This window comes from Scophthalmus maximus, chromosome 3 (genome assembly GCF_022379125.1).
Source record: "Scophthalmus maximus strain ysfricsl-2021 chromosome 3, ASM2237912v1, whole genome shotgun sequence".
Classification (NCBI taxonomy): Eukaryota; Metazoa; Chordata; class Actinopteri; order Pleuronectiformes; family Scophthalmidae; genus Scophthalmus; species Scophthalmus maximus.
This window is the reverse complement of record NC_061517.1, coordinates 15,960,001-15,980,796: the sequence shown is the minus strand read 5'-3', so window position 1 is coordinate 15,980,796 and position 20,796 is coordinate 15,960,001. Positions and strand designations below refer to the sequence as shown.

Genomic DNA, 20,796 nt, shown 5'->3' with positions numbered 1-20,796 from the left:
TCGATTTCATTTCAACCTGCGGGCTCTGTGCTGTCTTTAATCTTTGTGCCTCCCTTGCATGCCATAACAACGCAAACCTCAAAATAGCCCCCCCCCCCCCCCCCCCCTTTCTCTCTGTTAGGGATTTAAGTGAAAAAGTGTAGGCAGAACAGAGCAGATATCACTATGACAACCTCTCCGCCTGATTTCCATGCGATGTGAGTTCCACGAGTCTTGTACTTTGATCTCATGGCTCTAATCCTTCTGTTGGAAGGAAGAGCTCAGGCCACAGCCTCCAACCACCAAAATGTATAATGTGCTTCATGGCAGAATACAGAAAGATCTATTTCTAGATGCAGTTTTCTTTACCCGTTGATGGCAACAATTTCAGGATCCACAAGACAAGAGAATCTAATGGAGGAGATAAGATAAGATCTCCCTTCATTAGTCCCTCTGTGGCGAAATGTGCCCTGCTCCAGCGGGAAGTGGATAGTAAAGATGGAAAAAACAGTAAAAGTGAAGTGAACATGCAATATAAACACATGGAAATAGAAACAATGTAAACAGAATATATCCAGTGATCAGTGCCCCCCCCCCCCCCCCCCCCCCCCCCCCACACACACACACCTTGTACATATTGTTCAGCCCTGTGAGGCAAATTGTGATTTGTGAATATGAGCAAAACAAATAACATTTGATTAAAACAGAATATACTTTATACAGTACAGTGTAACAGGATTACACATACGATATCTAAGACATCTTTGTCTTTATTTTATTTTTAATTTGAAAGATATTCAACCACAAGACAAACAACAGTACATAATATCCATAAATGCACAAGAAAACGGTACAAAACTGAAAATGAAACAAACAAACAAAAACCCTGAAAAAAATAACACATTGTTAGCTGACCGAAGAAAGTTTCTTATCGATAATCAATAATCGTTTACTCCTGATCTATACAATGTCTCAACATTTCAACAGGTTGATTCAATAAATCTCTTAACGGTCCATATGAACTTTTGGGAACAAACACAGAACAAAAAGAAAGAAAGAAAAATAATCATTGGCATATGCTGTAGCTCTTATCAACAACATCATTAACACGCACATACCTTTATATTCTGCAGGACTGAATGAAAGATGTCCCACTTCACGTCCGTTTCAGATATCTTGGGAATTTTTCAGTTGACATATTCTTGTTTTCATTTGCATGTTTAAATAATTGCTCGTGAAAAAACCTTTTTTAATTGTCACCGAAGACAACACCCCAAATAATAATGTGTCAAATGGTAAAAGAATGAACGTCACAACACCATTGTTTGTACAGAGAATGTGACGAGTGAGTTGCTTTTGTATTCCACCCATGTTATGGTCACAACATGAAAATGTAGAAAGTTTGGGATTCAGGGATCACGCTGAAGCTGATCATTCTGTTCCTTTGTTCGCAAAAAGAAAGACTAATCTTTGGCTTTCTATAAAAGTTGGATTGGCTTGTGCTGTCGTCTTAATAAGTGTCTGTTTTGACAACAGCTATTTCAAAATGGTTTGCTGAATTGTTGTTTTATTTAAAAAGACCTGTCAAAACTTGATTGGTTGGCAGTCACAAAACTGCTTGGAGAAAGCTGTGAAATTCCTCACTGACATTTTCCCTCAGTTCAAGAATTCAACCTTCTCTCTGTGCAGGTGCCAAAAAGATGACCAACAAGGCAGCGCTGTGGTACGTCCCCTGCTCTCTGAAGAACGTCGACAAGATCATGGAGGTGCCGCCCATCAAGGTACATCCACTCTGACCGCAGTTGACAGACGTGTGTCAGCTTCACTCGGTCTGTCAGATTCTCTTCACTCCATATGTGTAAGTAATAATATGACCGGAAGTGGAGGACAGGGAATCCAGGAGAGAGGCCAGAAACATTGACATTCAAAAGTATAAAGTCCCATTTTACTCTACTTGTTTGTCTTGAAACCCGTGTTTTATACTCTGTGCCCTTTGTGTCTGTAGTATGCCAGTGCAGAGCAAGGGGAGGAGGGCAGGAAGCGCTACGAGGCTCAGAAGATGGCGAGACTGGAGACCAAAACAAGGATTGAAGAAGTGGCGTCGCCTCCACCCAACCCAGGTTATATCCTGCCCTAAAGGCCCCAAATCCAATTCAAACATACGACAGAAATCTGAAGTTGGTGATGGTTTCACTCCCTCGTGGATTGAAAGTCTTTGCACATATGAGCTAACATTTTCTGATTAAATTGATTTAGTGTTTTTACACTGTTAAACATGTGAAGATAAACACTGAGGTAATACTTGTGACAACTGTCCATGGACAGGCGAGAGAATCCCTCACGCTTTCAGTATTTAATGTACTATGGTCCATTGATGCAACTTCAACATATACTTGGACATACGAGAAAGAACTTCCAATTTCATGAAATAACAGTGAGTCGGACAAACGTGCTAATTTGAGCTGCAAATGTGTTCAACCATCACCACTGTAAAATTGTTAAATAATCCTCTAATTTTGTCGCGTTGAGGATCCAAAGAAAGGTGCAATAACTAACCAGCTGGCTGCATGTCAGTGCACTACACTTTTTTGGTCTGTGTTGGCTTATTTGGGCAAAATATACACGAGTAAGGTTTTTTTTCTGTGTGTGTGTGTGTGTGTGTTTGCACTGCAGAACAGCACACTGTTGGTTTCAGCCAGTCCAGTCTGATCCATCTGGTGGGCCCCTCTGACTGCACACTGCACGACTATGTTCATGGAGGTGAGTCCAACTGTCTCTTCTATTATTACCGAGTCAGGTCCAGAGTCCATCCATAGTGTTGCCTTAAAAAATAAATAAAATGAGTCATCTAAGAAGGTCCATTGAGCAATTCTTTTGATACTAGCAATTCAAAAAGTAACTCTGTAAAAGCAAAAACGACAACTAGAGGACGGTGAGGAAATATTTGCCGATTTTGTACAAAACCTGTATTGCTTTAGAATCGCTTACACAATAAATGTGACAAAAAAGAGGCCCGAGGAGCCTTGGCCGTAACATCCTTGAGATGCCGTTCGTGTTTACGCTCTCCTAAATGAATGGATGAGGGATGTAAGTATAAAAATGTGCCTGTAGGGTTTAAAATGGCAAGTTTTGGGCCGTGAACACTAGGAGTTGTCTTTCTGAATTTGTACGCTGGTGCCTTGTTAAAAATAAGTGCTTGGGTTGTTGTAGTTCTTTGTTACTTGCCCTGACAGCGTGCTGTGATGTTATATGAGCACGGCTTTGACACAGCTACAGCAGGAAATAGAAAACCGAACCAACAAATGGAAACTAGAAGGTCCCCGTAGCAGGGAATTTATGGTTCTGATGCCGCTTCCAATTTTGTGCTACGCTGACAAGATAGCCTGCTTGAATTGTCCCTCTGACACTTGGTTTTGACCCCTTAAAAGTTCCTTAGTGGGTATGGTCAATTATCTTTATCTCAAAAAGGCATTTGGAAGCTCCCTGCTCGCAAAAATAAAAATCTTCTGCAAACATTTATAACAGCTATACACAAATCAAAACCTCAATGAAGTTGCACTTTTGTTCTCTCTCCTTGGGCCCTTGTCTCTGCGGGGATGTGAGCCAGATTCCAAAAACGACGACAGCAAAGTTTTCTTTGTACTTTAGAAGAAAGTAAGCGGAAATTTAAAGCAAGATAAACAACAAATGAAATAAGTGCAATTTGATGGTTTAGCCACAAACAAAATTGTGATTAATCAGATGTCCCAAATTACATAAAAAATGCAAATCCTCACTAGAAACCGTTCTGGCTACATCTGTAACAAATCCTGTACATTTTTATCAGCACAGAGAAGAAAAAAAAAAAAAATCTGTTGAGGTGCATTGATTCTAGTAGGGAAGAAGGACACGCAAGGCATGATGGGAGGAGGAGGAGGAGGGAGCGTGGTGGGACATAACAGTGTCACGCGTGTCACGGTTGCCGTTTTCATTTAAAAAGCTTGCTGAAAAAAATCTGTCCAATTAAAAATCAACTGTGGAACCATCATGTAGGTCATTTAGAGCGCACGGGGCACACACACACACACACTGCTCTCTCTGCACATGCCATTGCTCATTAGGCAATGTTCCCTGTTGTCTGCTGCTTTCACTACACTTATTTTGTTTACATAACCGAGTCGGGTCAGGCAGCCAGGGTGCTCTCTCTCTCTCTCTCTCTCTCTCTCTCTCTCTCTCTCTCTCTCTTACTGTCTTACTGTGTCTTGCCCCCCCCCCCCCCCCCCCCCCCCCCCCCCCCCCCCCCCCCCCCCCCATCTCACTATAATGTTGTTGGAGAAAACCTAACTGACTTCTCCATGACAATGACAGCCTATTTACTGTACGTATATATGTTGTTTCCCCTTCTGTGGTGTGTAAAAGCAGCCCCCTCGGTATAAGCCCAAGGAGACACAAAGCACATGCACACACACGATCATGTTGTAAACACACACCGGGTGAATTTGTACCTTTAAAAAATAAAAAAATTGAATATTATAACAGGGAATCTTGACAGACAGCAGATGGTTACAGCAGAACAAAAATGGGACGCCACTTCATCCAGCCAGAGATTTGAAAAATAATGTGCCTAATGCTGTGGCTACATTTGTGACATTGTTATACCATGGTTGACAGTCATATGGGATCCCACTCTCACCTGTGTGGGCATCACGTTGCTCATTAACAAGTCATATAAAGCAAATTTGGATTCAAAAGACATAAACATCGTTATTACCAGTTATTAGGTAGATTTTGTACTTTTTCTCATCAACGTCTGATATTGCTAAACTGTTTTCCTTAGAGCCTTAGGAGTCATATTTATGATTTGAACTGCAGTTGGGTCGCATTTGTGGTGTCAAGGATGATCAATCGATAAAACATGAATGTGCCTGACGGTGAGAAAAGGAGAATAGCCTGCGCATTGCGTCCAGAACGCTCGTGATTAATACCCGTAATGTTTACAACGCCAGATGTCTTGAGGTGAAGGCCGGAGACTGTACAGCTGCCACTCAAACTGCAGGCACCCGGGACTGTAATGAAAGTCTTAGACGTGCTGGGAAATGTTCTGAATGCGGCAAAAGATCAAAGAATCAGAAGCTTTGATTCGAGCCCAACATGAGGCGCTTCAACTCAACTTTCTTCCTTTTCGTTCCCTTTTCTTTCCTTCTTCTTTGTTGCAGCTTCTTTAAAGTCTGTCCACCTCTCCTCATTATCTCTTGCTCGCTGCTCGTCTCTCCCTGCTAGCTCTCCTCCCTCCTTCATGTTCGGAGGAAAGCGTACCACCTGTTTCCATGGAAACAGAAGTTGATTGCCACAGGTGGACACCCCAGCAGCCCCGATTAAATCAAACGGGCCGGGGAAAAGGCTAAAACAACAGAAACGTTGTCAGATGTTGTGATTTGTTTTGTCAGTTATTGCACTACCTTTCGAGGATTAATGTGCTTCATCAGGTACTTTTCTCCCCCGTCTGTGCATCGAAAGAATACACTGGCCAGTGTGTGTGTGTGTGTGTGTGTGTGTGTGTGTGTGTGTGTGTGTGTGTGTGTGTGTGTGTGTGTGTGTGTGTGTGTGTGTGTGTGTGTGTGTGTGTGTGTGTGTGTGTGTGTGTGTGTGTGTGTGTGTGTGTGTGTGTGTGTGTGTGTGTGTGTGACTGAGCCTGCCTGCCTTCGCACAGGGAGCACATCAATCACTGTGACTATATATATTATCTGTCCTCTGCTCAGATCTATGCTCAGTGAGTATATAAACATGTCACTGCTCGTGACAGAGGAATTCAGGGAGACAGGGATATGTCCACTGGAGCTTGTATGATCGAGTGAGTGAGGGAGTGAGTGTGTGTGAGTGTTTGTGTGTTTTGGGGGGGTGCTTCCTACTCTTTTCCAAAACCCACTTAGATTCGGAAATCAAGTAGTGGATCAGGTGCATTTGTTGTGGCTCAGGCAGAGAGTCTGTACAGATCGTGGCAGCCAGGAGAAACCCCAAGCTCCTGCTACAAAAGACACACTGGCAGACTTCCAGAACTAGAATCCTACATAAAACGTCAAAAACAAAACATAAAAAATTGTTTTAATAAAGTCTGTGTAGTTCTCTGTGGCTGCTGTGAGTAGAAAGTCCCAACACTGCCGTGTTTCAGTTTCATCCAAGTGAAATCAGCGAGGCAACCTGAATGTGGTTATTACTGAGTGAAGGGATCTTCAATGAACGGAACCAGGAACACAGCGGAGCAGCCTCCCTGTGTTCAAATCAGCCATTAAATGTATTTTCTTGTGCTAAATGCTGACATGAAATCAATACGGAGGAGAACAGGCACCAACTGTATCTCCCTGCATCACATTGATTAAGAACAAGAACAACAACCAACAGAATTGTGTGTGTGTGTGTGTGTGTGTGTGTGTGTGTGTGTGTGTGTGTGTGTGTGTGTGTGTGTGTGTGTGTGTGTGTGTGTGTGTGTGTGTGTGTGTGTGTGTGTGTGTGTGTGTGTGTGTGTGTGTGTGTGTGTGTGTGTGTGTGGAAAGTGAGGTGACATGTTGGTAGTGCTTACACGTTGGCATCCATCAGTGACGCTGAACCAAAGAAGGCTGGTGCCAAGTTTCTATTTACTGCCTTTTTTCTTTTCTCTTTTCTGTTGTATGTTATATCGACCTGATATAGCTGATATTAACCAAAGTGAAGAAGATGTTTCAGTGGTGAAATGTCTATTACTCAGAACAGACCAGAACTGATGAACTGAACTGAAGGCCAAGTTGTACATTTAGAAAACACAGATGACCTTTACCATCGCAGCCAGAGGTGTGTTTTATCTGAATGTCCTTTATCCGACACAATTTCCATCACAGGAATCGTATCTCATTGATTTTCTGGGGCCTGCCGTGTGCATGGAGCTTCCAGTTTAACAGTTATCATGACAGCCTCCAATGTTCAGAACTTAAAGCTACACATGGGTCAATTAGAAAGATGCCGCCCCGTGTTTAGTAAAGTGCACCACAGGTCTAAATGGTAAATATGTTGAGATAATATGCAGCCTATGAGTTCGCAAGAGGAGGCGGGTGGGTTGCTGCGTGGCCGTAATGTTAACAGGACCTGTTTCTATAGTAACAGCTCATTAGGAGGCAGTTTGAGCCGTTTGATACCGTCTTAGATTAAAACGCTTGGGAAATGGGAAAATGATCAGCCGTGGATAAAGGTAGAGGGGGAAGAAATGGTGGTAAATATTGAAGAAGTAAGTTTCAGGGATAGAAAGAAAAAAAACAAGGCAGAGGTCACTGATTCTTTCCGGTCGATCTCCTGGTGTCACACTCTCTTCCCTCCTACATCACTGGGCTCTTCGCGTAGTGTGTCTGAGCTGTTTCTAATTTAAAGCGCTTGAAGTGAGTAGACAGAGCTGATGAGTGACAAGAGCTGCCCAGTTGCCTCTCTCCTTTGTTCTCATGCCTGCTGCCGAGGATTTTGGGTAAATCGTCACATGGAATCTAATCACAGAGGTATTCTGCCCCATGGCAAACTGGGCTGCACTAGGGACTTGGTTACTAATTGCCCCTTTTCCCCCCATTTGGAGTGAGCTGTCTTTTCCCTTCACACACACACCATCTCCATCCAGCCCCTCCTCCACCCAACCCCATCCCCACACTCTGCCTTTCATGTTCCCACCCTACAGCAAAGGGAGAGTCATAGTGTGCCATGTCACCCTGTGAATGTGTAACGCCAGGCCCAAGGCCGTCTTGGCCTCGCTTGTCCTCATTTCCAGTCTCACATTGAGCCTTGCTTCAACCTTTTCAGCGACTGTACAAGGGGAGGGTTTTCTTTTTTTGCATGAGTTGCATTAACAGTTCCTCTGATGGTACGTGATTGGAAAAGACAAGCAGTTTTGCTTTACTCAAGGACAGAGATACATTTTACTATGTAAAGTGCCTTGAGATAATATCTGTTGTGATTTGGGGCTATACAAATACAATTAAATTGAATAAATCCCGAAGCGGCGTTGACGAGACCGCTGAAACCGAACTACGCGTTATCATTGAAATGAAACATTATGCTAAGAAAGGCTAAAAAAGCTTCAAGAATTGCAGAGTTGGGGGATAGCTGGGTTCTGCCACCAGAACTCCCAGGTTTTAAATACTCGTAGCTTCATGTTGGGCCGCACAGAGTCTCTCCGGGAGTGTAGCAAAGCGAGGAGCTCGAGCAAACTGGTGTAATTATCCCCCAACAGCCGCCGTCCTCTTTTTCTCAAGGCATCTGGAGAGCTGCTAACACTGGGCAGCTGGGGAGCAAGACCATGGGAGAACCACTGTCACAGTCTATTTCTATATAATTCATTTTGCAGAGTTGCAGAGCTCATGTCATGCCATAAAGTGGTGTCCATAACTGGCCCAGTCTTGCCATTTGCACATTAACATGCACTTCATACCATAGCATGCTGAGAGGGCCTTTTTTTTTAATGTCCCTTGTGATTCCTTTATTTACCCCAAATGACCTCCTTAAGATCATTTCCCTGCGATAAGAGCCCTCATGCCATTACGGAGAAAGAGATTAAAACATAATCTAATTCTTGCCAGTTAATATTTGTAAATGGAAACTCGAATGAGATGAAACCTCAAAATGCCGTGTCACTTTGTTTCAAGGATTAATATCGTCAGCGTTTATTAGCTGATGTGGAACCGCTGCTACCAGAGCTGCGGTTTTGTAGCACCGCTGTGAGATCTAGACAAAAAACTGATATATTAGTCGAAGGGGCAACAGCAATATATTGTTTGTTGGAGTTAGATTATCTTCCTTTTAAGTTATAATTTTTAGTGCAGTTAAAATGCTAGCAAATAGACCCTGAGGTTTACGTTTTAGTCACTAGTCACTGATGCAACATTATGCACCGAGCCAATAGAAAAGTGTTTCTTGAACTAGGAAGTTGTGAATGCAGAACGCATTGATCGAACATTATCTTAAAGATATTTCTTTGAAAATGCTAAATAATAATATGCGTATTGCAGCAAACCTCGCTGGAGATGATTTCAAATTGGTTCGTTGCATTCGAGTGCAGTTTCCCACAGTTTGGGCCAGAGGAAACTTTCAAAGTTCGGACAGCTTCAAGAGCTCAGGGAAGGAACTGGACCATGTTAGCCTCAAGAGAGGGAGGCAGTTCAACGGGAGCAACAGAGAACTCGACTCCAGTTGGATTTCATGCCTCAGTCAACATTTACTCTTAGATAAGGGCTTTAATGAAGGATTGGATATATTCATTTAGGTGGTTCATATTCTAGAGAATAATGGTCTCAAGATGTTGCTTTGTCTTTAAACCTGCAATAGCTATATTTTTCAAAACACAACACATGCCAAGCCAATTCAGAGCAACATAATACTTTATATGAACTCACATTTCTGGCCCTTCAGCCGAATACAGATGCAATATTATTTGACTTTAATCCCTGTTTTGGTCTCCACCGACTGCTGAGGGAAGTATCTGCCTCATTAGCTGCTGAATGCTCATTGCAGCAAACTCCGGTGTGGTAGTGTGTCTTAAAATTCAAATGAAATGTTGAGATTCACGTTATTGTAATAGAGCTTTCAATTTCATCGTCTCATCAGGTCATGATCCGTGTCTATCAACGTGCTCAGACACAAGCTGGCTCTGAATAGCAGCAGCCTGCTGAGCTTTGGACTCAGGGGAAATTTTCACAACATAGAAAAAAAATTGACGAGATATTTCCTTCTCCGCCGGCCCACTCGCAATTTAAGCCACATCATCAGCCTCAATCAGAGAGCGTGTTCATTATTATTAATGATAAAATAATAATAACCTTTGTTTACATAGTACCGTTTTATAACAGAAAACGAATGGACACACAGTTGGGGCAGAGCTATAAGTGCAATAGTGCTACAGGTGAGAAAAGTAAAATAGAATAAACATTTTAAAAAGATTGAAATAATCAACAAGTTAAAATCCAAAAGAATTACTTTGTTTAATTACAGGTTCATTTAGAGCTCAAGCCCTGAGAAATCTCACTTATAAAAAAAGAGGATAAGGAGTTCCTTCTAACAGAAAAGTCCCCGTCATCCTCGGTCCTTAACCACAAGTTTAACAGCATCAAAGTCAGAGCTTGATTCTAATTTCTCTAGCGTCCTTCCGTTTCCTGTTTTCAAATATCCAGTTGGAAATTTAAGTGCATTCTGTCCAATGTGTAACTTGGCCACCCTTTGTACAAATCAATATTATCAACATAATAAAATGAAAGTGATGTTACAACCATTAAAGAGGATAACAGGATGTCAAAGTAAAAGCATGTTTAATTCTTAATCACCTCAGCCGGTCCTCTTGAACAAGGAGCGCTGCATTTGGGAGCGAGCAGCACATTCTGTTTGTACTCCCACACGTTTGGCTGGGATAAAATAGAAATGGCGGTTGGAGCCTTTTTGGGCCAAACCAGCTATCAAGCAAGCAGACTTATTGATTTTCTGTAGCATGGGCGAGGCAAAATTCAGCTCGGAGGGAACGACTGGGGCAACTGGAGCGTCTAGTGAAGGGTCTGAACATCTTCAGACGAGCATACGTTCACAAAGACACGCACATCACACATGCACTCACACTGTCTGAGAGACGAGAGACAGGTGCCACCCTCGTTCCTCGCTTCTCTCATCCGCAGCCCACCCACTCCTCACAAGATGTCCCACTTTCTGTGAGAAACCCACAAACAACACATGATACAAAGCTGCCGAGGCCGTACACTGTGTGTTCCCGTGTCCACCTTGTGAGTTCTGCTCCAACAGCTTAGTTGTAATCTGCTACTTTGATTCCCCGCTCTGCGTTTTCTCACACTTCAAATCATTTGCGAGCTTTAAGTGCGGCAAAGTGATCCGTAAACTTTTTGATGATGGATTGTTCGATGGCCATGTTCTCAGATCTGGTCGGGTACAGTGATGCTCATACTGTGCTCGCTTGACAAAGTGGCCATTAAATGTTGGTAGTGTCTTCTCTCACAGCGACCACTGGATTCGTTTCTCCCAGTGGATTCCAGTGGTGTGAGTTTTCGTTGGGACTAAAAGTTCTCAAACAACCACGGGATTTAGAGCACAGGGTCACGTATGAATCTTAGAAGAGATTTTTAAATCCACAAAGCCTTTCCTCTCTTACTTAGAACAATGATTCATTTCAAAACATCAATGCTCCTGAATTTGATAAAATTCAGTCTCAACTTCAGTCTCTTGTTTCAAAGTCACCAGTTGGACACACAACACCCAAACGGCCTCCTCAAGACTTTTGAGATGAGATGAACTGAACATTATTTACATCAACATGAATGTAACAAATTATGGATCACATTTGGAACATTTATCAGCTGAAAATCAGCTACCTAAAATCCTATTGGAGCACTATGTTAGGCATCAACTTATACACAGTGGACTAATGAGTCTGAATGAGAAGCTGATGGTGAGGAAATAGCAAGGAGACTCATTCAGAGTTTAGCTTCAAGTGGGTAGTTATTGGATCAGGAAACCCAATAGGTTTCACTTCAAACAATCTCATCTCTGTGAAATAGTGTCTCAAACACAACTGAGAATCCCCTGAAATCTAGATTATTACATTTTACCTCGAAGACTAGTAGTAAGTTACGTTGATTTAATAATAGCACCTTTAACAGACCAAGTCACAAAGTGCTTCACAAGAGCACAGTTGTTAAATATACAGAAAAAAGGACCATAAAAAACCCCCAAAACAAATAAAGACATGGGCCAGTTTGAATAAATTGGTGTTCAGCTTCTTTTAAACAGCTTAATGATATCAAAGATAAATAAGTAGATCAATAAAATCAAAACAGGGCACAGTAAGAAGACATTTGAAATCCCCCTGCCTGTATACACTGTATAAAGTCAAACCTTGCTCGTGTCTGACACAGGCGTGACCATGAAGCTGATGGACGAGGTCGCCGGCATCGTGGCAGCTCGGCACTGCAACACCAACATAGTCACCGCCTCTGTGGATGCCATCAACTTCCATCGCAAGATCAAGAAAGGTGAGGATGAGACGGAGAATCTACTGTTACACGAAGAAGATCGCGCACCTCTACGCGACAAGTGTGGCGGTGTTTGTACGGGGAGCTTGTGTGTCCGTTTTCCACGAAGCTGCCCCTTTTTTCTTCATACGTGAATGTTCATTCATATGTGAATGAAACTGTACTATTTAAAAACCCCAATTAGAAGATAATGTGGAAAAACTCCGCAGTCTATAAATCCGGCCTCAAACTGTGCTCGTTTGGACGAGCCAACATTTACCTTAGTCACACTGTTGTTAATCAAGACCAGTTGTGTTTTGTATAATTCTGTTGCTCCATCTGGAAAGTTATGATTTAACTATTTTCCATTACAAATCTTTATCTCCGAGCCGTTTCCTCGCTGGCAGAAAGTGAGGATTTTCAGTAAATAAAAAAAGTTATGATGTGTTCTAAATGTTAAAACTTAAATTAGGGCCAATCTGAAAACTCTCCGTTTATTTTCTGTTAATTTGTTTAAGGCACTGTGCCTAAGTCTTGTGATGGCAAGGAAAAACCCTGGACACTGCTTTTCTATTGGGAAAGTGGAACACTGGGCTTAAGGTTTTATTTGCTGCAGTGTTTGGTTGTTCTCTAAAGAGCACAGTTACTCTTGGTACATGAATCTAAGAAGGAACAAACATTCTCTGCTACGGCACAGCTGAGGACTCGGACAGAAAATTCTGTTTCTACAAAGTCTCCTTTAGTCCTTTTATGGAATCTAAATATGCTAAAAGGGACTGAAAGCAGTTTCAGTCAACGTGGTGGAGTGGAGCAGTGTATTGCATTTACGTGGGTTTTTCCTCCGCTCAGTGTTTGTGCTCGCTGCTCAAGTGCTGGACATGATGTGATCCAGACACCGAGTGCTAACAGTCAGATGTTATGATTATCTCAGGATATGATGTTTACAATGGTCCAGCTTCATCTCTCACCATTGTTGAATTATGAAGTGGCTCCGGTCTTTTTCTTTTATATATACTTGCTGTCAGGTCAGCTCTGACATGCATTTTCAAAAACTGCTGACTTTGTTCAAGTTTTATAAGTCACTCAGTCCAAAAGTGTTTTTTTTCCCCCCAGGAGGTCTGAGTCAGTCTGGAGTGAGTGGTGCTGGTAGGAGGTTGTGGACATTTAAAACACACCTCACCGAGTCTCAGGACCTGGGAAACTGAACGATAGAGATCGGTCGGGATCCATGTCCACATCTCCACATCCATGCCTCCGTCTGTCCTCTGAGTTTAGGAGGTGGTGACATGATTTCCTCTGGCTTCCACAGTGACACAGGTGTTATGTCACTCGTAGGTTTCACCGTTTTGCTGAAGACAAAACAACGTGAGAGGTGCGAGTAGGAAATGAAGGCTAAGGATCAAAACACAAAGCCAGACAAAAACAGCTACTTGTAGGCAGCACCTCAGCATTGATTTTGTCCTTTAACAGGTGTGTTTTCTCTGGTTACTTCCTCTAGATGGAGATAATATATATAAATTGAGATGTTTCCTGCACAGATCAGACAGAGGTGAAAGTCTGGAAGGTTAATGGATCCAAACTATTTTGGATTCACCTGTGTTCAGAAACCCATCAAGGCATTTAGGGAAATAACTTTTCCACAGATCTTATTCTTATCACCTTGAAGATGAATAATTGAAGAAATAGAAATAGGTGATAAACACCATTAGAAGGCAGCAGCGAATAGTAGTGTTTTAAACCTGTTCTTGGAGGCAGACACTTCTGTTACACCTTTAGATTTTGGGTAATGTGCTCCAACAGATGTGACTCACAGTAACTAAATGAGGCCTCACCCGGGTCTTTTCCTCTCATTGTTGGAAAAGGAAGCGAGTTATTTCCAGGGGATCTAAGAGGCGTGAAGGTCTTGTGCAATTCAGACTATGCCTGTAACACACCGGTGGCCAGTGTGAGCTCACAGGGACTTTTAGACGAAAGAACAGTCAATTTTAGTTACTGCTGCAATTCCTGGGAAGATGAAGCTATATGAGAAGGGCGAAACATTTCCTTTAAGTGATACTTTGACTGTGAAAGCAGTGAAGTGTAAACTTTAAACCTGTGTGAAGCTTTAAGACCACACACCAGCAGACACAATGAACATTAAATACAGTGAGATGGGAAACTAGGAGCGAGATCAGACAGACTGAGACTGATCTCTGTCTGCACAGGGCTCATGTGGAGGATTTTCAGAAGTCCCCACTGTGTCAAGCCTGAACAGTCCTAATTCTAATTGCACAGATTTCCGGTCACTTGGAGCTCCATAGCAGAGCAGGGCAGAGGGGAAAACACACACACACACACACACACACACACGGATAAACTGAATTTAAACTACAGGAAACTAGGTTTTAAGACTTTTAAGAGTTTCAGAATGAACAAAGCAACTTGAAACGTCTTCATTCGCAGCCGCAGTGCGACTCCACACTAGAGAAGTCATTGAGGTCAGAGGATCAATCAAGATCCCAGACGACAAGCAGAGGAGATGACATCCCGCTGACTCGGTGAAATGCAGATAAGCATCGCACCAAGGTTTTAAAAAAACATTTGGTTCAGTTTTACACATTATCAAATCAAAAACATTGATGACATGCACCATGTGTTCAAAGGGTCAGTGTGAAACCTGAAACACAGTGGCTACGTGTCATCAGAAATATCCAGAGAAGGGATTGATTCACTAATTGATCAATTAATCAATACATTTAGAAACAATTCAGACAGTTATTCTATTTGCAATCAGACTTTGCAATTATTATTAAAAAAACATTTTTTTTATTATAATTTAGTTTCATTTACTAATTCGTCTTCCCTCACACGTCATTTGTCACCTAATTTTCTGTTTAGAGTAGATGGTTTATCAATACAGGAAGCTGTCAGGAGACCCGTTACCCTTCACGAGCTCTGTTCTATGATTAAAACATGGAAACCACGTGCCATGCAAATCATTTGGCGACGTCCAATATGCAGGAATGCAAATTTCATTTTCCGGTGAAGACGTTAATGTTTTATTCTAGACTGTCTTTTTGTGTTTGCACTATATGATCACCTTGGCCGCAAGACATTTTCTTTTGTACGCTTAAATTAATTTCTGCAAGGTGCAAAACTTGACGAGCTGAGACATTAAGTTGAATGTTGGGTACGTCAGAAAACGGCTGCTCTCAAGTCACAGCTTGTAAATCTCTTGTTTATTAGACTCGTTCATGTTCTTCGCCGACATTAATGTGTATAATTTTGAACTGGAATAAGTCAGTTCGGTGCTGGCTATTGATGTGCCACAGTGGTGTTCAGTCGGGGCTCCTCTCCTTTCTTCATTACAATAAAATGCCCAAAGGTACAAAGAGTGAGAAGAAAGACATAAAACTTCAAGGGGTGAATTTTAGATGAAAGGAGATTTGACGGGGAGAGAGAAAAAAGTGACGTAGGTGAGAGCGAGCGAGAGAAAGAAACAAGATGTGGAACTTGTGAAGCATAACGAATACTCATAAGGATGTTGTTGTTTATTTATTTATTTAAAGTTTAGTTTCATCAGTGATTTGTACAGTATACACAGATTGATGTGTGAGCAGTGGAAGTGCATCAATCTCTTCACAACCTGTTGACCTGGTCAGTGTGGCACTGTGAATTTAAAGGAATTATCGTTGTATTGTTGTCGCCTGGGATTTGAGGAATTTACGTGGGTTAATACTTTTTGACAGTATGTATAAAGTATATACGAGGGAAAATAATAATGCTGTTTGATGCCCAGACCCTTAAATTGCAACCAGTGTGTTGCACCATTGACCAACCAAACACAAAAGGTCTAAATCTTTGCTAGATAACGCAATCAGTAGTACTTACCATCCTACTTGAGAGGAATAGATAATATCGAATATGCCATTTCAGAATAAAGTGAGCTTTGGAAAGTTGGAGGATCTTTATCTTGGAGGATACTGAACCAGACTTTGAAATCCGTATGATAAAAATAACATGGATTTGCCTTAATCAAATTGTTCCGTCGTCGTAGTAAAAGGAACGGCATTGTATGTGTCTGAATATGATGAACGTGAGACACTTTGTTTGAGTCCCTGCAACAAAAGAAATAAAGTCATTAACTAATGTGTTTCTGGAGAAGTTGTCAAAAGTGAGGGCTGTTATTGGGCCTGCAATTCTCTTCTCTGACCACTTGTTAATTCCAAAAAGCAATTTCCAGGAAACTCTGGGAATACAGGGAGTTTAATAACGGCAAACAAACTAATAATCTCAGTAGATTTCTTACTCTTTTTTCCCCTCACAACTTGAGAAACATATTCCCTCTTGTCCAAAAAGCCCAACTTCTGTTCTCGTAGACTGTAGCTAAAATAGCAAATCTATGGCTCCAGGGCATCACAGTCCCATTTTAGTGCAAACAACATCAAGACCCGACATGGACTCTCCTCACAGCAGACTCGCTGCATTAGACACTGGACTCTGCCAGTGTTTCCACTATATGTCTGACCTTCAGCACTGCAAAAATCCATGATCTACTTTCTGCATAAATCAATTATTAATCATGGAGGTCTCATCGGGGCTCTGATTTTGTGTAATGTGACTGAGCAGTGCTTGTTTCAACGAGCCCCATACGTCTGGGCCAGAGCTCTAGTTTACCTGAAGGAGTCTGTCCGCTGGGGGTTACATCAAATAGTCAATGTCCCAGACAACAAGTGACATAGAAGTTTGCTGTTTTCATCCGCCGTTTGCCTCGTCCTTTTGGGGCTTTGGGTCATAATATCATGTGACTTACAAAACTTGTTCATACCTAATAATGTCCTCACACGAAAAAACAGTGAAGAAGAAGAAGTATTATACTTTTTAACAAACGATAGAAAATCATGCATGTTGACGCATATTTTCTTAAGAGCGTAAGCCCCAGGATATTTATTATCAACTTTTTTTTAAATCTCTCACCATGTAAGATCTCTCATAATGGTGATGTACATGATGCTGATTACACCTATCTAATAGAGGTGAGGAACCCTTTTTTTTTTTTTTTAACGCACCAAAAAATCTAATACTGAGCTGTCATATTTTCCTCAGCGTACAGAGAACTGACAGATCCATAATCCTAGTGCCGAGGGTTAGGGGTGTCCAGGGCTTGAACAACAAAGGATTTAACATTATGTGGCTCGGAATTTACAAACCTCTGGCACACATTTTGTGGATTGGATGCAGTGCCTTTTTTGAAAAATATTAACAATGTTAGAAAGAAAAATGTTTGGTAGTGAAAGAACTGAATACATTAATCAAATATGTCCCCAGTTAATTCCAAACAGAAGTTCGTCTCTAGGGAACATAACACGTCCTCTCCTGCTCTTCTATGTTTGCCTCTGTGTGTTTTCTGAGGCTGATGTGCATTAGCATCTCTTTCTCTGGCCTTGCTGAACCCGACCGTCGAAATCTACGTCACAATTACTTTCAAAGCTTTTCAGCACTCCGGGAAAGTTCTACAGATATGAAACCTTTGTACAATAATTCTCCTTGTTTGACGTTTTATGTCAACACTTTTTTTTGGAAAATACGGTTGAGCAGAGCCAGAAAAAGGGAGCAGACCCTTTTTCCCCCCGTTGAAGTAAATGGTCAGACGAAGTATGCTCACACTTTGGTTTTGAAGAGGCGCCAGAGGTAGTCTGTTTAAAGAGCCGCGTCCCAGGGTAGTTACGCACCAAATTTAGTCAAATTTGTACATGCTCATTTTCCAAATCTTTCATCCATATGTCAATAAATCAACTCTTGAGCATTTTGTGATCTGTGACGTCTCTGCTCTACTGTAGTTAAGTTTAGACTGTATGAGGAGATCTTGCACAACATTGGTGTCGTGGTTAAAAGAAAAACACGTTTACTGGCAGTATTACCTTTACCGCCAACTTTTTATGAAAATAAAGGTCAAAGTTCTATGATTTCAGCTTCTTAAATGTGAATATTCTCTGGCTCATCTATGACAATAAACTCAATATCTTTGATGTGTGGACAAAACTCTGCATTTTTCATAATTTTAAGCACCAAACAACTAATCGTTTAATTGAGAAAAAATATATAATAATTGTTAGTTGCAGCCCTAGTAAACATTGGTCATCTGAATCATTTGATGGCCATTCCTATCATTCTTCTAACAGTGAGGACAGTCTTCAAACTCCCAAGTGTCATGGATTTTCTGCATGAGTACAAGAGCTCCTTCAACCTAATGTAATACCAATTGTTCTCATAGGGTCAGAGCAGTTAGCAGCACATATTCTGATAAAAGCCTTTTTCATGTGCATCTTTTATTATTCAGCACAAGGACTGTTTCATAATATATCTCGGTCATATTCTCCAGATCTGTCTCAGACTGCAGGGATAACACATTCTCTCATTGTCTCTATGGCAACAGCTGTAATAATACAGTACAGACTCTTGAGAGAGAATAATGAAACATATCAGCAGCGCTCTGTACTATTACTGGACTTTTTCCCCATCAACTCCCTGCAGTGACAAAAGGAGAGGAGCGGGGTCTTTTGACGAGTGAGGCGTGAGATGGATTAGATGAAATCTCCGGTTAAAATCAAAAAGCAAGGGGAGCAAAATGCTCCTGCAGCAGTGGACATGATGTGTCCTTTAAAAAATGTCCTGTTCTACTTCAAAGCACCAAAAAGAAGATCCTGCTTTGTATTAATCTGAAAAGAAGAGGTCAGATCAATTGGCTGTAATTCAGAAATTCTCACTCTGCTGACGCTCAGTGCAGCAGACTTCAAGAAGTTCGTGATGCAACAATGTGAAGTCAACTGCAAGAGCAGATGTTTAATTTCCCTCCGGTGACTCTATCAGCGTAGCAGCTTATATCATGTTTGGTTTGTGTCCAGTATAACTACACAGAAAGGTCCTAAGTTAGATTTGTTCTCACATGATTCAAATATTTTGATAATGTTTGGTGTGAGATAATGACAATAAAATATTCCTTTTTCCAAAAACCAGTATACTGTTTTAATGTGTATATATATTTTTCGTATTCCTCTTCTCTCCAAGGCTGTGTGGTGACAGTGACCGGGCGTCTCACATTTGTCAGTAACAGGTCAATGGAAATTGAAGTGTTGGTAGACGCTTCCCAACTGATGGACACAGCAGTAGGGAGATATCGGGCCGTCTCTGCCTTCTTCACCTACATCTCCCTCGACAAGGACAATAAGCCGCTCCCTGTTCCTCCTCTTAAGGTTGGTACCATCCAGTCTCACTCTCTGAAGTTTTATTTAATAACCTGACTGTAGAATTAATACGTACATTTACGCAGGTCATTTACACGGGTGAGAGGGAAATGCAGATTGTCTGAAGTGTGGTGCACGCTTAAACCTTTGGTTTCTTAGAAATAAGGCCATGGATTTTTATCATGACTTTCTGCTGAGTCATCCGTTTCAGCATTTTTTTTTATTATGAGAGACGATGAAGGTAAAAATAGAAACTTAAATATAAATTTGTATTTTACACGGTAGATTAGATCTTGACAATTCAGTAATTTGGCCAAAAGACGTGACAAGGTATTATAGACACAATTCAAAGTACGTTACATACAGTATAAAAATAAAAAAAACATGGTAATGACAACTGACTTATTTTCGAATTCAACTAAAAGTAATTCCTTACTGACTAAACATCCATCAAGTCTTATCAGTAAACCCAGTCTTCTGTTTGTCTTCTTTTCCACCGACACCTGGGACTTTTGGAAAGCTCGCACCGTGACAGACGCCGTCGTTCGTTCGGCTAGAACAGCCCGTCAGGGTCTTTTCACTACATTCAATTCCTTGCTGTGTCTGAGCTTTGTCCTTAAGCACTTAATGCTAACACTCCCACAACGTCCCCAAGATGGCAAGCTGTGGATGACTCAGCGCTTGCAGACGTAAAGCGTGTATGTTTACCTGCAGGAGAGGGTTCGCCTGCTGTTTGATCTGCCCCCTCAGTGCACGACGGTCCAAAACCCTGTTTATATGCAAACACAGTGTGCACGGGCCATCTGTTTAAATCAGCACCTTGAAATAATTCCCTGGCGCCCGTCCACGCATCCTGATTGTCTCTGTGATGATCCCTTTAAAACTCCACCAACATTTGTGTGAGTCGAAGTCAGCGAGTGGGATTCAGTCGAGAGAGGAGCCCTTCAAATCGCTCTCCAATCAATAATTTAAGCATTTAGTGGATTAAATGTTAACATTTATTCAATTTCATTAATAATAACAATCCCTTCATATTTTGTGACTCGACAATTCATTATCCGTTTAATTTATTCGGACATTTCTTGCTTGGTTGAACTGTTGCTTTATTTCATTTTATTTCTTCTTTTTTTGGGGGGAAATGTGATTCTCTGCACAACATAGTATGAATCTGGTTGTTGACATGATAACGATGACATGACTAGGTTTTCCGTTTTAGTCAAGTAAAATCCATAAGAACTTGAGCTGAGTGGGCAGCTTCAGTGAAATGTGACAGACCAATAGTTTTCGGTTCAGACCATTTTTCTCTCGAGTGCACACTTGTGCCAAAATTCACAGAGTTTTTCTACCTGAGCTAATCATTAAACTTTAAGTATGTGCAGAGTACCGAGTAAGCCGGGGAAGTGCAGTGAAAGTGAAAAACGATAAGGCGAGAACGAAGCTGTTTCCTGAGGAAACCTGCATATTTCCTCTTACCTCAACCTGAATAACGAACTAAAGCCTGTAGAAAAATACAGTATATATATATTACATTACCCAAACTTTTTAAAAGAAGCGTAGGGCCATGTTTGAAACGTGCAATGAGACATTAACATGGAGAAATG

General features: G+C 41.5%; 1 protein-coding gene across 3 annotated transcripts in view; it reads left to right on the top strand.

Annotated features, from left to right (window-relative positions):
- Positions 1-20,796, top strand: part of acot7 (acyl-CoA thioesterase 7) — a 41,833-nt gene that overhangs the window by 13,116 nt on the left and 7,921 nt on the right. For 2 of the 3 annotated variants that reach the window (XM_035644464.2, XM_035644463.2), the window contains exons 4-8: positions 1,669-1,760; positions 1,985-2,099; positions 2,653-2,739; positions 11,877-11,993; positions 19,020-19,204. In XM_035644464.2, coding sequence (XP_035500357.1) covers positions 1,669-1,760; positions 1,985-2,099; positions 2,653-2,739; positions 11,877-11,993; positions 19,020-19,204 — 596 coding nt within the window. The remainder of the gene's footprint in view (positions 1-1,668; positions 1,761-1,984; positions 2,100-2,652; positions 2,740-11,876; positions 11,994-19,019; positions 19,205-20,796) is intronic. The other variant, XM_035644465.2, reaches the window with a different exon arrangement.